This window comes from Salmo salar, chromosome 01 (genome assembly GCF_965601325.2).
Source record: "Salmo salar chromosome 01, fSalSal1, whole genome shotgun sequence".
NCBI lineage: Eukaryota > Metazoa > Chordata > Actinopteri > Salmoniformes > Salmonidae > Salmo > Salmo salar.
In genome coordinates this window covers 183,496,930-183,518,055 of record NC_138291.1, presented here as the reverse complement: position 1 = coordinate 183,518,055, position 21,126 = coordinate 183,496,930, and the positions used below count along the sequence as shown (strand labels likewise).

Genomic DNA, 21,126 nt, shown 5'->3' with positions numbered 1-21,126 from the left:
GATGGTCTGATGTATTGGTCTGTTGTAATGTGCTGTGATGGTCTGATGTATTGGTCTGTAGTAATGTGCTGTGACGGTCTGATGTATTGGTCTGTAGTTATGTGCTGTGATGGTCTGATGTATTGGTCTGTTGTAATGTGCTGTGATGGTCTGATGTATTGGTCTGTAGTAATGTGCTGTGACGGTCTGATGTATTGGTCTGTAGTTATGTGCTGTGATGGTCTGATGTATTGGTCTGTAGTAATGTGATGTGATGGTCTGTAGTTATGGGTCTCTGAATGCAGTCTGAACGCCTCCATGGTCCCTATCTGGTGCACTACTTTTGACCAGAGCCCTAAAGCAGTTCACTATATAGGGAATAGGGTGCCATTTGGGATGGGTTGGAGGGTGGGCAATGAGAGACTGAGCGGTAGTAGTAGTAGATGGGGTAGTAGTGGTAGATGGGGGTAGTAGTAGTGGTAGATGGGGGTAGTAGTAGTGGTAGATGGGGGTAGTAGTGGTAGATGGGGGTAGTAGTAGTAGATGGGGGTAGTAGTGGTAGATGGGGGTAGCAGTGGTAGATGGGGGTAGTAGTGGTAGATGGGGTAGTAGTGGTAGATGGGGTAGTAGTGGTAGATGGGGGTAGTAGTGGTAGATGGGGGTAGTAGTAGTAGATGGGGGTAGTAGTGGTAGATGGGGGTAGTAGTGGTAGATGGGGGTAGTAGTGGTAGATGGGGTAGTAGTGGTAGATGGGGGTAGTAGTGGTAGATGGGGTAGTAGTGGTAGATGGGGGTAGTAGTGGTAGATGGGGTAGTAGTAGTAGATGGGGGTAGTAGTGGTAGATGGGGTAGTAGTAGTAGATGGGGGGTAGTAGTGGTAGATGGGGGGTAGCAGTGGTAGATGGGGGTAGTAGTGGTAGATGGGGTAGTAGTAGTAGATGGGGGGTAGTAGTGGTAGATGGGGTAGTAGTGGTAGATGGGGGGTAGTAGTGGTAGATGGGGGTAGTAGTAGTAGATGGGGTAGTAGTGGTAGATGGGGTAGTAATGGTAGATGGGGTAGTAGTGGTAGATGGGGTAGTAGTGGTAGATGGGGTAGTAGTGATAGATGGGGTAGTAGGGGTAGATGGGGGTAGTAGTGGTAGATTGGGGTAGTAGTGGTAGATGGGGTAGTAGTAGTAGATGGGGTAGTAGTAGTAGATGGGGTAGTAGTGGTAGATGGGGTAGTAGTAGTAGATGGGGTAGTAGGGGTAGATGGGGTAGTAGGGGTAGATGGGGTAGTAGGGGTAGATGGGGGTAGTAGTGGTAGATGGGGTAGTAGTGGTAGATGGGGTAGTAGTGGTAGATGGGGTAGTAGTGGTAGATGGGGTAGTAGTAGTAGATGGGGTAGTAGTGGTAGATGGGGTAGTAGTGATAGATGGGGTAGTAGGGGTAGATGGGGGTAGTAGTGGTAGATTGGGGTAGTAGTGGTAGATGGGGTAGTAGTAGTAGATGGGGTAGTAGTGGTAGATGGGGGTAGTAGTGATAGATGGGGGTAGTAGTGGTAGATGGGGGGAGGGGTAGTGGTAGATGGGGTAGTAGTGGTAGATGGGGTAGTAGTGATAGATGGGGTAGTAGTAGTAGATGGGGTAGTAGTGGTAGATGGGGGGTAGTAGTGGTAGCTGGGGTAGTAGTAGTAGATGGGGGGTAGCAGTGGTAGATGGGGTAGTAGTGGTAGATGGGGTAGTAGTAGTAGATGGGGGGTAGCAGTGGTAGATGGGGGGTAGTAGTGGTAGATGGGGGTAGCAGTGGTAGATGGGGTAGTAGTGGTAGATGGGGTAGTAGTGGTAGATGGGGTAGTAATGGTAGATAGTGGTAGTAGTGGTAGATGGGGGGAGGGGTAGTGGTAGATGGGGTAGTAGTGGTAGATGGGGTAGTAGTGGTAGATGGGGTAGTAGTGATAGATGGGGTAGTAGTGGTAGATTGGGGTAGTAGTGGTAGATGGGGTAGTAGTGATAGATGGGGGTAGTAGTGGTAGATGGGGGGAGGGGTAGTGGTAGATGGGGTAGTAGTGGTAGATGGGGGTAGTAGTGATAGATGGGGTAGTAGTGGTAGATGGGGGTAGTAGTGATAGATGGGGTAGTAGTGGTAGATGGGGGTAGTAGTGGTAGATGGGGGTAGTAGTGGTAGATGGGGTAGTAGTGGTAGATGGGGTAGTAGTGGTTGATGGGGTAGTAATGGTAGATAGTGGTAGTAGTGGTAGATGGGGGAGGGGTAGTGGTAGATCGGGTAGTAGTGGTAGATGGGGTAGTAGTGATAGATGGGGGTAGTAGTGGTAGATGGGGGTAGTAGTGATAGATGGGGTAGTAGTGGTAGATGGGGTAGATAGGGGTAGTAGTGGTAGATGGGGGTAGATGGGGGCAGTAGTGGTGGATGGGGGTAGTAGGGGTAGCTGGGGGTAGTAGTGGTAGATAGCTTGTAGGGGACAGTGAAGGGGTGGGGTAGTAGGGGTAGCTAGGGGTAGTAGTGGTAGATGGGGGTAGATGTGGGTAGTAGTGGTAGCTGGGGGTAGTAGGGGTAGCTGGGGGTAGTAGTGGTAGATAGCTGGTAGGGGACAGTGAAGGGGGTAGTGGTAGTAGGGGTAGCTGGGGGTAGTAGTGGTGGATAGCTGGTAGGGGACAGTGAAGGGGGTGGGGTAGTAGGGGTAGATGGGGGTAGTAGTGGTAGATAGCTGGTAGGGGACAGTGAAGGGGTTGGGGTAGTAGGGGTAGCTGGGGGTAGTAGTGGTAGATGGGGGTAGTAGTGGTAGATGGGGGTAGTAGTGGTAGATGGGGTAGTAGTGGTAGATGGGGTAGTAGTGGTAGATGGGGTAGTAGTGGTAGATGGGGGTAGTAGTGGTAGATGGGGTAGTAGTGGTAGATGGGGTAGTAGTGGTAGCTGGGGGGAGGGGTAGTGGTAGTAGGGGTAGATGGGGGTAGTGGTAGTAGTGGTAGATGGGGTAGTAGTGGTAGATGGGGTAGTAGTGGTAGATGGGGTAGATGGGGGTAGTAGTGGTAGCTGGGGGTAGTAGGGGTAGCTGGGGGTAGTAGTGGTGGATAGCTGGTAGGGGACAGTGAAGGGGGTAGTGGTAGTAGGGGTAGCTGGGGGGAGGGGTAGTGGTAGTAGTGGTAGCTGGGGGGAGGGGTAGTGGTAGTAGGGGTAGATGGGGGGAGGGGTAGTAGTGGTAGCTGGGGAAGGAGTAGTGGTGGGTTGGGGGTAGGGGAGAGTGAAGGGGGTAGTGGTAGTAGTGGTAGATGGGGGGAGGGGTAGCGGTGGGTTGGGGCCAGGGGTAAGGTGGAGGAGGGGGGCTCCTGTGAAGTCCATTCATGTTCCGCTGAATCAATGGAATTCTTTCATTCTTTCAGGCAGACTCAGAGCCATGGCTAGGCTACATTCAGAGAGACACAGAGACACTGAGAGACACAGAGAGACAGAGGGACATATAGAGACAGATAGACACTGAGGGACACAGAGAGACAGAGGGACAGATAGAGAGACTCAGAGAGACTCACGTCACCCCGCTCCTCCGCTCTCTCCACTGGCTTCCAGTTGAAGCTCGCATCCGCTACAAGACCATGGTGCTTGCCTACGGAGCTGTGAGGGGAACGGCACCTCCGTACCTTCAGGCTCTGATCAGGCCCTACACCCAAACAAGGGCAATGCGTTCATCCACCTCTGGCCTGCTCGCCTCCCTAACTCTGAGGAAGCACAGTTCCCGCTCAGCCCAGTCAAAACTGTTCGCTGCTCTGGCACCCCTATGGTGGAACAAGCTCCCTCACGACGCCAGGACAGCGGAGTCAATCACCACCTTCCGGAGACACCTGAAACCCCACCTCTTTAAGGAATACCTGGGATAGGATAAAGTAATCCTTCTAATCCCCCCCCCCCCTAAAAGATTTAGATGCACTATTGTAAAGTGGTTGTTCCACTGGATATCATAAGGTGAATGCACCAATTTGTAAGTCGCTCTGGATAAGAGCGTCTGCTAAATGGCTTAAATGTAAATGTAAATGTACTCAGAGAGACAGAGAGACAGAGAGAGACACGGAGAGACATGGAGAGACAGGGAGACACAGAGAGACACCGAGAGACAGAGCCAAAGCTAGTTTGCTTTCAGAGAGACACAGAGACGCAGAGAGAGACGCAGAGAGAGACACAGAGAGACACAGAGAGAGACAGAGAGAGACAGAGAGACACAGAGAGACAGAGAGAGACACAGAGAGAGACAGACACAGAGAGACAGATCCAAAGCTAGGTTGCCTTCAGAGAGAGACACAGAGAGACACTGAGAGACAGAGCCATATCTAGGCTGCATTCAGAAAGACACAAAGAGAGACAGAGAGACACAGAGAGACAGGGACATAGCTAGGCTGCATTCAGAGAGACAGAGAGAACCATATACTGGTGAGTAGACTGCATTCAGAGAGAACCATATACTGGTGAGTAGACTGCATTCAGAGAGAACCATGTACTGGTGAGTAGACTTCTCTGGTAATGTTGATGTAACCTGTTGGGGATACCCCTTCCTGTTCGGATCCCGTTAATGGGATTGCTTGACAAGATACAACGCGCGAAATTCAAAACAGAATAAATCGAATAATTTAAATTTCTCAAACAATCAACTATCTTACACCCTTTGAAAGATAAACATCTCCTTAATCTAACCACGTTGTCCGATTTCAAAAAGGCTTTACGGCGAATCAGCGCTACAATTTACAAAATTACTATTCAAAAACATTGGTAAATTATAATATTGTCATTCAAAGAATTATAGATTAACATCTCGTGAATGCAACCGCATTGCCAGATTTCAAAATAACTTTACTGGGAAATCACACTTTGCAATAAACGAGGTCCTATGCTAAGAACATGCTAAGAACAATAGGCTAGGATATACAGGTTAGCGCCATCTTGGAACCATCTAAAATCAAATATACTATTGTAAATATTCACTTACTTTTGATTATCTTCATCAGAAGGCACTTCCAGGAATCCCAGGTCCACAACAAATGTAGTTTTGTTCGAAAAAGTTAATAATTTATGTCCCAATAGTTCCTTCTTGTTAACGCGTTCTGTAGGCTACTCAAAATGTACCGAAGGGCGCGGGACTTGTCGCCACGAAAGAGCAAAAAAAATATATTTACGTTCGTTCAAACATGTCAAACGTTGTATAGCATAAGTCTTTAGGGCCTTTTTCAATCAGAACTTCAATAATACTCAAGGCGGACGATTGCATTGTCTTATAAAACGTTTCGGAAAGAAAGGGTCCCCACACGCATGCACGTCATAGTAGACATGGCCATCCGCCCATGACCAACTTTCCAGGCCTCTCGTTCAGTCAGTTTCTACCGGAGAAGACGCAAACCACTTTGTAAAGACTGTTGACATCAAGTGGAAGCCTTAGGAAGTGCTAAATGAATCCTAACTCACGGTGTGTTTCATAGGCAAAGTGTTGAAGGTGTTTCCACAAATCAGATTTCTACTTCCTGCATGGAATCTTCTCAGGTTTTGGCCTGCCATATGAGTTCTGTTATACTCACAGACACCATTCAAACAGTTTTAGAAACTTTAGAGTGTTTTGTATCCAAATCTACTACTTATTCTATGCATATTCTAGTTACTGGGCAGGAGTAGTAACCAGATTAAATCTGGTACGTTTTTTATCCGGCCGTGCAAATACTGCCCCCTAGCCCTAACAGGTTTTAACACATCTGCAGATTTAGAAAGGAGTCCTGGATTAAGAGATGCAAACATTGTATTTCCCTGTTTAGATTGGTGTTTAGTATGACCACTGGGGGTAGTACAATACTCTAGTACAATAGTACTGTACAATACAATAGTATAATACAATAGTATAATACAAGAGTACAATACAATAGTATAGTACAATACAGCAGTACAGTACAATACAGCAGTACAGTACAATACAGTAGTACAATACAATACAGTAATACAATACAGTAGAACAGTATAATACAGTTGTACAATACAGTAAAACAGTACAATATAGTGGAACAGTACAATACAGTAGCACAGTACAATACAGTAGGGCAGTACTACACTACAATACAGTAGCACAGTACAATACAGGAATACAACACATGTAGTAACATAAAATACAGTAATACAATGCAATAGTACAGCACAACACAATACGGTAGTACAATAGAATACAGTAGAACATTACAATACAGTAGTACAATACAATAGTACAGTGCAACACAATACAGTAGTACAATACAATACAGTAGTACAGTACAATGCAGTAGTACAATAAAATGGAACAGTACAATACAGTACTACAATACAATAGTACAGTACATTACAGTAGGACAGTACTACAGTACAATACAGTAGAACAATACAATACAGTAGTACAACACATGTAGTAACAAAATACAGTAGTACAATACAATACAACAGTACAGTACAACACAATACGGTAATACAATACAGTAGCACACTACAATAGTACAGTACAACACAATAAAGTAGTACAGTACAATAAAGTAGTACAGTCCAATACAGTAGTACAATATAATACAGTAGTACAATACAATAAAGAAGTACAATACAATAGTACAATACAATACAGTAGTACAGTACAATAAAGTAGTATTGTGCAAAAATTAGTACAATGCAATAAGGTAGTACAATGCAATACAATAGCACAGTACAGTAGTACAATATAATACTGTAGTACAATACACTTGAAAATACAATACAGTAGTACAATATAATACATCAGGACAATACATTACAATACATTAGTACAGTACAACACAAAATGCAGCAGGAGAGTACAATACAGTAGTACAATACAGTAGTACAATGCAATATGGTACAGTAGTATAGTACAATACAGGACTTTTAATACAACACAGATTTACAATACAATAATACAGTACAATACAGTTGTTCAGTACAATACAGTAGTAGCGTACAATACAATAGAGTAGTACAATAAATTACAGTAGCACATTACAATAAAATACAGTAGTGCATTACAATACAGTAGTACAGTACAATACAATAGCACATTACAATACAGTAGTACAATACATTACAGTAGTACAGTACAATACAGGAGAACATTAGAATACAGTATTACAATACTGTACAGCAGTACAATACAATACAGTAGTACAGTGCAATACAACACAGTATAACAGTACAATAGAATACAGTAGTACATTCCAATGCAGTAGTACATTACAGTACAGTAGACAGTACAGTACAATATGTAGTACAATACGGTAGACAGTGCAGTACAACACAGTATACAATACAATACAGATGTACAATACAATACAATACACCACAGTAGGACAGTACAACACAGTATTACAGTACAATACAATACTTTATTAGTATTTATATTTTTGACTACTTTTACTTCCCTACATTCCTAAAGCAACAAATATACTTCTTACTCCATACACCCAAAAGTACATTTTGAATGTTTAGCAGGACAGGAAAATGGTCAAATGTATGCACTTACCAAGAGAACATCCCTGGTCCTCCCTACTGCCTCTGATCTGGAGGACTCACTAAACAGAGAACATCCCTGGTCATCCCTACTGCCTCTGATCTGGAGGACTAACTAAACAGAGAACATCCCTGGTCGTCTCTACTGCCTCTGATCTGGTGGACTCACTAAACAGAGAACATCCCTGGTCATCCCTACTGTCTCTGATCTGAAGGACTCACTAAACAGAGAACATCCCTGGTCATCCCTACTGCCTCTGATCTGGAGGACTCACTAAACAGAGAACATCCCTGGTCATCCCTACTGCCTCTGATCTGGAGGACTCACTAAACAGAGAACATCCCTGGTCGTCCCTACTGCCTCTGATCTGGAGGACTCACTAAACAGAGAACATCCCTGGTCATCCCTACTGCCTCTGATCTGGAGGACAAATGCTTTGTTAGAGTGTGTCCCTGGCTATCTGTAAATGATGTCTGAGTGTTGGAGTGTTCCCCTGGCTATCTGTAAATGATGTCTGAGTGTTGGAGTGTGTCCCTGGCTATCTGTAATGATGTCTGAGTGTTGGAGTGTTCCCCTGGCTATCTGTAAATGATGTCTGAGTGTTGGAGTGTGTCCCTGGCTATCTGTAAATAATGTCTGAGTGTTGGAGTGTACCCCTGGCTATCTGTAAATGATGTCTGAGTGTTGGAGTGTGTCCCTGGCTATCTGTAATGATGTCTGAGTGTTGGAGTGTGCCCCTGGCTATCTGTAAATGATGTCTGAGTGTTGGAGTGTGTCCCTGGCTATCTGTAATGATGTCTGAGTGTTGGAGTGTGCCCCTGGCTATCTGTAAATGATGTCTGAGTGTTGGAGTGTGCCCTGGCTATCTGTAATGATGTCTGAGTGTTGGAGTGTGCCCCTGGCTATCTGTAAATGATGTCTGAGTGTTGGAGTGTGCCCCTGGCTATCTGTAATGATGTCTGAGTGTTGGAGTGTGTCCCTGGCTATCTGTAAATGATGTCTGAGTGTTGGAGTGTGCCCCTGGCTATCTGTAATGATGTCTGAGTGTTGGAGTGTTCCCCTGGCTATCTGTAAATGATGTCTGAGTGTTGGAGTGTGTCCCTGGCTATCTGTAAATAATGTCTGAGTGTTGGAGTGTACCCCTGGCTATCTGTAAATGATGTCTGAGTGTTGGAGTGTGTCCCTGGCTATCTGTAATGATGTCTGAGTGTTGGAGTGTGCCCCTGGCTATCTGTAAATGATGTCTGAGTGTTGGAGTGTGCCCCTGGCTATCTGTAATGATGTCTGAGTGTTGGAGTGTTCCCCTGGCTATCTGTAAATGATGTCTGAGTGTTGGAGTGTGTCCCTGGCTATCTGTAATGATGTCTGAGTGTTGGAGTGTGCCCCTGGCTATCTGTAAATGATGTCTGAGTGTTGGAGTGTGCCCCTGGCTATCTGTAATGATGTCTGAGTGTTGGAGTGTGCCCCTGGCTATCTGTAAATGATGTCTGAGTGTTGGAGTGTGCCCCTGGCTATCTGTAATGATGTCTGAGTTTTGGAGTGTGCCCCTGGCTATCTGTAAATGATGTCTGAGTGTTGGAGTGTGTCCCTGGCTATCTGTAATGATGTCTGAGTGTTGGAGTGTTCCCCTGGCTATCTGTAAATGATGTCTGAGTGTTGGAGTGTGTCCCTGGCTATCTGTAAATAATGTCTGAGTGTTGGAGTGTACCCCTGGCTATCTGTAAATGATGTCTGAGTGTTGGAGTGTGTCCCTGGCTATCTGTAATGATGTCTGAGTGTTGGAGTGTGCCCCTGGCTATCTGTAAATGATGTCTGAGTGTTGGAGTGTGCCCCTGGCTATCTGTAATGATGTCTGAGTGTTGGAGTGTTCCCCTGGCTATCTGTAAATGATGTCTGAGTGTTGGAGTGTGTCCCTGGCTATCTGTAATGATGTCTGAGTGTTGGAGTGTGCCCCTGGCTATCTGTAAATGATGTCTGAGTGTTGGAGTGTGCCCCTGTCTATCTGTAATGATGTCTGAGTGTTGGAGTGTGCCCCTGGCTATCTGTAAATGATGTCTGAGTGTTGGAGTGTGCCCCTGGCTATCTGTAATGATGTCTGAGTGTTGGAGTGTGTCCCTGGCTATCTGTAATGATGTCTGAGTGTTGGAGTGTGCCCCTGGCTATCTGTAAATGATGTCTGAGTGTTGGAGTGTGCCCCTGGCTATCTGTAATGATGTCTGAGTGTTGGAGTGTGCCCCTGGCTATCTGTAATGATGTCTGAGTGTTGGAGTGTTCCCCTGGCTATCTGTAAATGATGTCTGAGTGTTGGAGTGTGTCCCTGGCTATCTGTAATGATGTCTGAGTGTTGGAGTGTGCCCCTGGCTATCTGTAAATGATGTCTGAGTGTTGGAGTGTGCCCCTGTCTATCTGTAATGATGTCTGAGTGTTGGAGTGTGCCCCTGGCTATCTGTAAATGATGTCTGAGTGTTGGAGTGTGCCCCTGGCTATCTGTAATGATGTCTGAGTGTTGGAGTGTGTCCCTGGCTATCTGTAATGATGTCTGAGTGTTGGAGTGTGCCCCTGGCTATCTGTAAATGATGTCTGAGTGTTGGAGTGTGCCCCTGGCTATCTGTAATGATGTCTGAGTGTTGGAGTGTGCCCCTGGCTATCTGTAATGATGTCTGAGTGTTGGAGTGTTCCCCTGGCTATCTGTAAATGATGTCTGAGTGTTGGAGTGTGTCCCTGGCTATCTGTAATGATGTCTGAGTGTTGGAGTGTGCCCCTGGCTATCTGTAAATGATGTCTGAGTGTTGGAGTGTGCCGCTGGCTATCTGTAATGATGTCTGAGTGTTGGAGTGTGCCCCTGGCTATCTGTAATGATGTCTGAGTGTTGGAGTGTTCCCCTGGCTATCTGTAATGATGTCTGAGTGTTGGAGTGTGCCCCTGGCTATCTGTAATGATGTCTGAGTGTGTGTGTGCCCCTGGCTATCTGTAATGATGTCTGAGTGTTGGAGTGTTCCCCTGGCTATCTGTAATGATGTCTGAGTGTTGGAGTGTTCCCCTGGCTATCTGTAAATGATGTCTGAGTGTTGGAGTGTTCCCCTGGCTATCTTTAATGATGTCTGAGTGTTGGAGTGTTCCCCTGGCTATCTGTAATGATGTCTGAGTGTTGGAGTGTTCCCCTGGCTATCTGTAATGATGTCTGAGTGTTGGAGTGTTCCCCTGGCTATCTGTAAATGATGTCTGAGTGTTGGAGTGTTCCCCTGGCGATCCGTAAATATAAATGAAAAACAAGAAAATAGTGCCAAATATAAATAGTGCCTAATTTGCATAATATTAGGACGAATAATGTTCAGTACTGTTTGTGTGTGGCTTCTGAAAGTACAGAATAAAGAGGAATTATTACAATATAGCAATAAAATAATATTACAACAGAGTAACATAAAAACAGCGCTATAAAAATAACATGTTGCATCGAGGACGTCACAAGTATGAATAAATCCTTTAGAAACAGTAACTGAAGAGCTCCACAAGGTGGCAGAGTAGAGCTATGATAAACAGGCCATGGTCCTGATGAGACCAGGGTAGAGCTATGATAAACAGGCCATGGTCCTGATGAGACCAGGGTAGAGCTATGATAAACAGGCCATGGTCCTAATGAGACCAGGGTAGAGCTATGATAAACAGGCCATGGTCCTAATGAGACCAGTAGAGCTATGATAAACAGGCCATGGTCCTAATGAGACCAGTAGAGCTATGATAAACAGGCCATGGTCCTGATGAGACCAGGGTAGAGCTATGATAAACAGGCCATGGTCCTGATGAGATCAGTAGAGCTATGATAAACAGGCCATGGTCCTGATGAGATCAGTAGAGCTATGATAAACAGGCCATGGTCCTGATGAGATCAGTAGAGCTATGATAGCTACAGAAGCACCATTTAATCCCCCATAAAGTCTGATGACACACTGGTGAGTCAATCTAAGTAACATGATAAAGAAATTCCCATCCCAATCTGTCAGTTTAAGCTAGAGATATCTGTGGCAGAGCTAGAAAGGTGTTTATCAAACCATGAGACATCCTGAAAATCATTCTAACGAAAACGTCTGTAGCGTCTGAATCAGTTTGACTTGCAAACTCCTCCTCATTGAAAGGGAATGGTGGAATGATGGTCTCAGTTTTGCTCTACAACCCCAACAACAAGTATCACATGACTCGTCTGAAGGAAACAGGTTAAAAAAATAATACTGGAATGGAAGTCTGAAGTCGGTAGTTTTGTTCCTACCCAAAAAAAGGGGTTAAATATGTGTAAAAAAATATATATTTCCAATTTTGTTTAATGTCTCCTAGATTAATGATAGACACTTCACTATAAAAACTTGTTGCTTGATTTATTTTTTGATTGTCTTAAAAGAATATATACATTTCAAATGTTATGTTATTGTCTATGTACAGTGTTGTAACAATGTGCAAGTAGTTGAAGTATAGAAGGGAAAATAAACATTATATATATACACTGCTCAAAAAAATAAAGGGAACACTTAAACAACACATCCTAGATCTGAATGAAAGAAATAATCTTATTAAATACTTTTTTCTTTACATAGTTGAATGTGCTGACAAAAAAAATCACACAAAAATAATCAATGGAAATCCAATTTATCAACCCATGGAGGTCTGGATTTGGATTCACACTCAAAATTAAAGTGACAAACCACACTACAGGCTGATCCAACTTTGATGTAATGTCCTTAAAACAAGTCAAAATGAGGCTCAGTAGTTTGTGTGGTCTCCACGTGCCTGTATGACCTCCCTACAATGCCTGGGCATGCTCCTGATGAGGTGGCGGATGGTCTCCTGAGGGATCTCCTCCCAGACCTGGACTAAAGCATCCACCAACTCCTGGACAGTCTGTGGTGCAACGTGGCGTTGGTGGATGGAGCGAGACATGATGTCCCAGATGTGCTCAATTGGATTCAGGTCTGGGGAACGGGCGGGCCAGTCCATAGCATCAATGACTTCCTCTTGCAGGAACTGCTGACACACTCCAGCCACATGAGGTCTAGCATTGTTTTGCATTAGGAGGAACCCAGGGCCAACCGCACCAGCATATGGTCTCACAAGGGGTCTGAGGATCTCATCTCGGTACCTAATGACAGTCAGGCTACCTCTGGCGAGCACATGGAGGGCTGTGCGGCCCCCCAAAGAAATTCCACCCCACACCATGACTGACCCACCGCCAAACCGGTCATGCTGGAGGATGTTGCAGGCAGCAGAACGTTCTCCACGGCGTCTCCAGACTGTCACGTCTGTCACATGTGCTCAGTGTGAACCTGCTTTCATCTGTGAAGAGCACAGGGCGCCAGTGGCGAATTTGCCAATCTTGGTGTTCTCTGGCAAATGCCAAACGTCCTGCACGGTGTTGGGCTGTAAGCACAACCCCCACCTGTGGACGTCGGGCCCTCATACCACCCTCATGGAGTCTGTTTCTGACCGTTTGAGCAGACACATGCACATTTGTGGCCTGCTGGAGGTCATTTTGCAGGGCTCTGGCAGTGCTTATCCTGCTCCTCCTTGCACAAAGGTGGAGATAGCTGCTGCTGGGTTGTTGCCCTCCTACGGCCTCCTCCACATCTCCTGATGTACTGGCCTGTCTCCTGGTAGCGCCTCCATGCTCTGGACACTACGCTGACAGACACAGCAAACCTTCTTGCCACAGCTCGCATTGATGTGCCAGCCTGGATGAGCTGCACTACCTGAGCCACTTGTGTGGGTTGTAGACTCTGTCTCATGCTACCACTAGAGTGAAAGCACCGCCAGCATTCAAAATTGACCAAAACATCAGCCAGGAAGCATAGGAACTGAGAAGTGGTCTGTGGTCCCCACCTGCAGAACCACTCCTTTATTGGGGGTGTCTTGCTAATTGCCTATAATTTCCACCTATTGTCTATTCCATTTGCACAACAGCATGTGAAATGTATTGTCAATCAGTGTTGCTTCCTAAGTGGACAGTTTGATTTCACAGAAGTGTGATTGACTTGGAGTTACATTGTGTTGTTTAAGTGTTCCCTTTATTTTTTTGAGCAGTGTGTATATATATATATAAATTGTCTATAGTATGACAATTAGAAATAGTAAAACAATTCCATGCACGTCTGCTTTGGCCGAACAGCGTTACATTCCAATAGGATAATCCAGTCTCACTCTCCTCTCCTCTCCTGTCATAATTGTTGAAGCCGTGTTGAATGGACCAAACTGCAGGCGGAATGTGGATACTCATCTTTTAATGTAAAGAATATTAAATTAAAGCAAAGTATACACAGGAAAACAATAAACACGAAACTCACGACATGCTTACTACAAACAAAAAGACTAGCAGTGTTAGCACAACCACCCACAAACCCAAGTGACAAACATACTCCTAAATATATGACTCCCAATCAGGAACAGCGATCCCCAGCTGTTCCTGATCAGGAGTCACAAGACTAACACAGAAACAGACATACTAGACAACACATACAGACTTCTTCTGCCACGTCCTGACCAAAATACTACACCACTACTCCCTCTGCTGGTCAGGACGTGACATCTCCTCTCCTCTCCTCCTCGCCTCTCCTCTCCTCTCCTCTCATCTCACCCCCCTCTCATCCCCCTCTCATCCCCCTCTCCTCTCCTCTCATCCCTCTCTTCTTATCCATTTCCTCTCTTCCCTCTCCTCTCAAGCAAGCCCCTCTCCTCTCACCCCTCTCCTCCCCTTCTCCTCTGAAACCTCTACTCTATTCTCCCCCCCCTCTCTTCTCATCCCTCTCCTCTCATCCCCTACTCCTCTCCTCCTCATTCTGATTGGGAGGCAGTGACTGTGAAATGGACAGTATATAGACAGTAGGGTTCTGATTGGGAGGCAGGCTCTGTGAAGTGGACAGTATACAGTGAGGGAAAAAAGTATTTGATCCCCTGCTGATTTTGTACGTTTGCACACTGACAAAGAAATGATCAGTCTATACTTTTAATGGTAGGTTTATTTGAACAGTGAGAGACAGAATAACAACAAAAATGTTATAAATTGTTTTGCATTTTAATGAGGGAAATAAGTATTTGACCCCTTCTCAATCAGAAAGATTGCTGGCTCCCAGGTGTCTTTTATACAGGTAACGAGCTGAGATTAGGAGCACACTCTTAAAGGGAGTGCTCCTAATCTCAGTTTGTTACCTGTATAAAAGACACATGTCCACAGAAGCAATCAATCAATCAGATTCCAAACTCTCCACCATGGCCAAGACCAAAGAGCTCTCCAAGGATGTCAGGGACAAGATTGTAGACCTACACAAGGCTGGAATGGGCTACAAGACCATCGCCAAGCAGCTTGGTGAGAAGGTGACAACAGTTGGTGCGATTATTCGCAAATGGAAGAAACACAAAAGAACTGTCAATCTCCCTCGGCCTGGGGCTCCATGCAAGATCTCACCTCGTGGAGTTGCAATGATCATGAGAATGGTGAGGAATCAGCCCAGGACTACACGGGAGGATCTTGTCAATGTTCTCAAGGCAGCTGGGACCATAGTCACCAAGAAAACAATTGGTAACGCTACGCCATGAAGGACTGAAATCCTTCAGCGTCCGCAAGGTCCCCCTGCTCAAGAAAGCACATATACATGCCCGTCTGAAGTTTGCCAATGAACATCTGAATGATTCAGAGGACAACTGGGTGAAAGTGTTGTGGTCAGATGAGACCAAAATGGAGCTCTTTGGCATCAACTCAACTCGCCGTGTTTGGAGGAGGAGGAATGCTGCCTATGACCCCAAGAACACCATCCCCACCGTTAAACATGGAGGTGGAAACATTATGCTTTGGGGGTGTTTTTCTGCTAAGGGGACAGGACAACTTCACCGCATCAAAGGGATGATGGACGGGGCCATGTATCGTCAAATCTTGGGTGAGAACCTCCTTCCCTCAGCCAAGGCATTGGAAATGGGTCGTGGATGGGTGTTCCAGCATGACAATGACCCAAAACACACGGCCAAGGCAACAAAGGAGTGGCCTAGCCAGTCTCCAGACCTTCATCCCATAGAAAATCTGTGGAGGGAGCTGAAGGTTCGAGTTACCAAACGTCAGCCTCGAAACCTTAATGAATTGGAGAAGATCAGCAAAGAGGAGTGGGACAAAATCCCTCCTGAGATGTGTGCAAACCTGGTGGCCAACTACAAGAAATGTCTGACCTCTGATTGCCAACAAGGGTTTTGCCACCAAGTACTAAGTCATGTTTTGCAGAGGGGTCAAATACTTATTTCCCTCATTAAAATGCAAATCAATTTATAACATTTTTGACATGCGTTTTTCTGGATTTTTTTGTTGTTATTCTGTCTCTCACTGTTCAAATAAACCTACCATTAAAATTATAGACTGATTATTTTTCTTTGTCAGTGGGCAAACGTACAAAATCAGCAGGGGAACAAATACTTTTTTTCCTCACTGTATAGACAGTAGGGTTCTGATTGGGAGGCAGCCTCTGTGAAGGGGACTGGGGGTCAGAGTAGTAGGAAGGGGACTGGGGGTCAGAGTAGTAGGAAGGGGACTGGGGGTCAGAGTAGTAGGAAGGGGTCTGGGGGTCAGAGTAGTATGAAGGGGTGTGGGGGTCAGAGTAGTAGGAAGGGGTCTGGGGGTCAGAGTAGTATGAAGGGGACTGGGGGTCAGAGTAGTAGGAAGGGGACTGGGGGTCAGAGTAGTAGGAAGGGGACTGGGGGTTCAGAGTAGTATGAAGGGGACTGGGGGTCAGAGTAGTAGGAAGGGGACTGGGGGTCAGAGTAGTATGAAGGGGTCTGGGGGTCAGAGTAGTATGAAGGGGTCTGGGGGTCAGAGTAGTATGAAGGGGACTGGGGGTCAGAGTAGTATGAAGGGGACTGGGGGTCAGAGTAGTAGGAAGGGGACTGGGGGTCAGAGTAGTATGAAGGGGACTGGGGGTCAGAGTAGTATGAAGGGGACTGGGGGTCAGAGTAGTATGAAGGGGTCTGGGGGTCAGAGTAGTATGAAGGGGTCTGGGGGTCAGAGTAGTATGAAGGGGACTGGGGGTCAGAGTAGTATGAAGGGGACTGGGGGTCAGAGTAGTATGAAGGGGTCTGGGGGTCAGAGTAGTATGAAGGGGACTGGGGGTCAGAGTAGTAGGAAGGGGACTGGGGGTCAGAGTAGTATGAAGGGGTCTGGGGGTCAGAGTAGTATGAAGAAGGGGACTGGGGGTCAGAGTAGTATGAAGGGGACTGGGGGTCAGAGTAGTATGAAGGGGTCTGGGGGTCAGAGTAGTATGAAGGGGACTGGGGGTCAGAGTAGTATGAAGGGGACTGGGGGTCAGAGTAGTAGGAAGGGGTCTGGGGGTCAGAGTAGTATGAAGGGGTGTGGGGGTCAGAGTAGTAGGAAGGGGTCTGGGGGTCAGAGTAGTAGGAAGGGGTCTGGGGGTCAGAGTAGTATGAAGGGGTCTGGGGGTCAGAGTAGTATGAAGGGGTCTGGGGGTCAGAGTAGTATGAAGGGGACTGGGGGTCAGAGTAGTATGAAGGGGTCTGGGGGTCAGAGTAGTATGAAGGGGTCTGGGGGTCAGAGTAGTATGAAGGGGACTGGGGGTCAGAGTAGTATGAAGGGGTCTGGGGGTCAGAGTAGTATGAAGGGGTCTGGGGGTCAGAGTAGTATGAAGGGGACTGGGGGTCAGAGTAGTATGAAGGGGTCTGGGGGTCAGAGTAGTATGAAGAGTCCCTTTTCTCTCTGTATTTTCTCACCTGATGAAGAATGTATGAGATCCTCACCATCCCCTCTCCTCTTGTGCCTGTCTCTCCAGCTTCCCCTCGGGAACCCACGGTGACGTGTCGATCCAACACCTACCCTAAAGGTTTCTACTGTAGCTGGCACCTGCAGCACCCCACCTCCATACCCACAGACTTCGACGTCACCGTCCTGTAAGAATCAAAACCTTGTCTTTGATTATCTGTGTCTCTGTCTCTCTGTGTCTCTGTATTTCTGTCTCTCTGTATCTCTTTGTGTATCTCTGTGTCTCTCTCTCTCTCTCTGTCTCTCTCTCTCTGTCTCTCTCTCTCTCTGTCTCTCTCTCTCTCTCTCTCTCTCTCTGTCTCTCTCTCTCTGTCTCTCTCTCTCTCTCTCTCTCTCTCTGTCTCTGTGTGTCTCTCTGTGTCTCTCTGTGTGTGTCTGTCTCTCTGTTCTGTCTGAGTTTGGGGTGAACAGGACACTTTACCATGCCTCAGACACCCTCTCTCAGCAGGTGGTCTCCTAGCAACCTCATTAATGTTGTACAGACAATATGTCACATTAGAATAATCATGTAGAGAACCACTAGGTCCTCTGAACGCTGGTGCTGTCTGAAAGGATATCTCTCCATGAGTCTCATTAGCCCACACTACCACCCACTATACCGGTCAATCCACACTACCACCCACTCTAATGGTCAACCCCCACTACCACCCACTCTAATGGTCAACCCACACTACAACCCACACTCTGAGCCTCATTAACCCCCACTACCACCCACTATACCGGTCAATCCACACTACAACCCACACTCTGAGCCTCATTAACCCCCACTACCACCCACTCTAATGGTCAACCCCCACTACCACCCACTCTAATAGTCAACCCCCACTACCACCCACTCTAATGGTCAATCCACACTACAACCCACTATAATGATCAACCCACACTACAACCCACTATACCGGTCAATCCACACTACAACCCACTCTAATGGTCAACCCCCACTACCACCCACTCTAATGGTCAACCCCCACTACAACCCACTATAATGGTCAATCCACACTACAACCCACTATAATGATCAATCCACACTACAACCCACACTCTGAGCCTCATTAACCCCCACTACCACCCACTCTAATAGTCAACCCCCACTACCACCCACTCTAATAGTCAACCCCCACTACCACCCACTATAATACACAGCCTCTGTCTCCTATAGAGACCTCAGAAAGCCTGTCAGCAGCCTGGTCCTTAGAGACTGACAACACCGGCATCACCATGGTGGATTTTCTTTTAGAAAAAGTTGCGGTATGAAGGAAGTTATCATTTAATTCAAAACAACAGTAAAAAGACATTTGAAAATAAGAGTAGCAAGGCTATTTACAGACACCAGTTAGTCAGGCTGATTGAGGTAGTATGTACATGTAGATATGGTTAAAGTGACTATGCAGATATGATGAACAGAGTGCACACAATGCAAATAGTCCAGGTAACCATTTGGTTACCTGTTCAGGAGTCTTATGGCTTGGGGTTAAAGCTGTTAAGAAGCCTTTTTGTCCTAGACTTGGCACTCCGGTACCGCTTGCCATGTGGTAGTAGAGAGAACAGTTTATGACTGGGGTGGCTGGGGTCTTAAACTATTTAGGACCTTCTTCTGACACCACCTGGTGTAGAGGTCCTGGATGGCAGGCAGCTTTGCCCCAGTGATGTACTGGGCCGTACGCACTACCCTCTGAAGTGCCATGCGGTCGGTGGCCGAGCATTTGTCGTACCAGGCAGTGATGCAACCGGTCAGGATGCTCTCAATGTTGCAGTTGTAGAACCTTTTGAGGATCTCAGGACCCATGCCAAATGTTTTCAGTTTCCTGAGGGGGAATAGGCTTTGTCGTGCCCTCTTCACGACTGTCTTGGAGTGTTTGGACCATTCTAGTTTGTTGTTGATGTGGACACCAAGGAACTTGAAGCGCTCAAACTGCTCCACTACAGCCCTGTCGATGAGAATGGGGGCGTGCTCGATCCTCCTTTTCCTGTAGTCCACAATCATATCCTTAGTCTTGGTTACGTTGAGGGATAGGTTGTTATTCTGGCACCACCCGGCCAGGTCTCTGACCTCCTCCCTATAGGCGGTCTCGTCGTTGTCGGTGATCAGGCCTACCACTGTTGTGTCATCTGCAAACTTAATGATGGTGTTGGAGGGGACTGAGCATGCACCCCTGGGGAGCTCCAGTGTTGAGGATCAGCCTGGCAGATGTGTTGCAACCTACCCTCACCACCTGGGGGCGGCCCGTCAGGAAGTCCAGGATCCAGTTGCAGAGGGAGGTGTTTAGTCCCAGGGTCCTTAGCTTAATGATGAGCTTTGAGGGCACTATGGTGTTGAACGCTGAGCTGTAGTCAATGAATAGCATTCTCACATAGGTGTTCCTTTTGTCCAGGTGGGAAAGGGCAGTGTGGAGTGCAATAGAGATTGCATCATCTGTGGATCTGTTTGGGCGGTATGCAAATTGGAGTGGGTCTAGGGTTTCTGGGATAATGGTGTTGATGTGAGCCATTACCAGCCATTCAAAGCACTTCATGGCTACGGACGTGAGTGCTACGGGTCTGTAGTCATTTAGGCAGGTTGCATTTGTGTTCTTGGGCACAGGGACTATGGTGGTCTGCTTAAAACATGTTGGTATTACAGACTCAATCAGGGACATGTTGATCATGTCAGTGAAGACACCTGCCAGTTGATCAGCACATGCCCGGAGCACACGTCCTGGTAATCCGTCTGGCCCCGCAGCCTTGTGTATGTTGACCTGTTTAAAGGTCTTACTCACGTCAGCTATGGAGAGCGTGATCACACAGTTGTCCGGAACAGCTGATGCTCTCATGCATGCCTCAGTGTTGCTTGCCTCGAAGCGAGCATAGAAGTGGTTTAGCTCGACTGGTAGGCTCGTGTCACTGGGCAGCTCGCAGCTGTGCTTCCCTTTGTAGTCTGTAATAGTTTGCAAGCCCTGCCACATAAGACGAGCGTCGGTTCAATCTTAGCCCTGTATTGACGCTTTGCCTGTTTGATGGTTCATCGCAGGGCATAGCAGGATTTCTTGTAAGCTTATAGGTTAGAGTCCCGCACCTTGAAAGCGGCAGCTCTACCCTTTAGCTCAGTGCAAATGTTGCCTGTAATCCATTGCTTCTGGTTGGGGTATGTACGTACAGTCCCTGTGGGGACGACGTCCTCGATGCACTTATTGATAAAGCCAGTGACTGATGTGTTGTACTCCTCAATGCCATCGGAAGAATCCCGGAACATGTTCCAGTCTATGCAGCAAAACAGTCCTGTAGTTTAGCATCTGTTTCATCACACCACTTTTTTATAGACCGAGTCACTGGTGCTTCCTGCTTGAATTTTTGCTTGTAAGCAGGAATCAGGAGGATAGAGTTGTGGTCGGATTTGCGAAATGGAGGGTGAGGGAGAGCTTTGTATGCGTCTCTGTGTGTGGAGTACAGGTGATCTAGAATTATTTTTCCTCTGGTTGCACATTTAAAATGTTGATGGAAATTTGGTAGAACTGATTTAAGTTTCCCTGCATTAAAGTCTCCGGCCACTAGGAGCGCCGCCTCTGGGTGAGTGGTTTCCTGTTTGCTTATTTCCTTATACAGCTGACTGAGTGCGGTCTCAGTGCCAGCATCTGTCTGTGGTGGTAAATAAACAGCCACGAAAAGTATAGCTGAAAACTCTCTAGGCAAGTAGTGTGGCCTGCAATTTATCACAATATACTCTACTACAGGCGAGCAAAACCTAGAGACTTCCTTAGATTTCGGGCACCAGCTGTTGTTTACAAATATGCACAGACCGCCCCCCCCCCCTCGTCTTACCGGAGTGTGCTGTTCTATCTTGCCGGTGCAGCATATATCCCACTAGCTGAATATCCATG

The 21,126-nt window shown here is 46.6% G+C and overlaps 1 protein-coding gene across 2 annotated transcripts in view; it reads left to right on the top strand.

The window, feature by feature from the left end:
• The window catches only part of LOC106572571 (ciliary neurotrophic factor receptor subunit alpha), a 329,676-nt gene that overhangs the window by 253,768 nt on the left and 54,782 nt on the right, over positions 1 to 21,126 (top strand). For both annotated transcript variants that reach the window (XM_045694243.2, XM_082957103.1), the window contains one exon: positions 17,283 to 17,400. In XM_045694243.2, the coding sequence (XP_045550199.2) occupies positions 17,283 to 17,400 (118 nt within the window). The remainder of the gene's footprint in view (positions 1 to 17,282; positions 17,401 to 21,126) is intronic.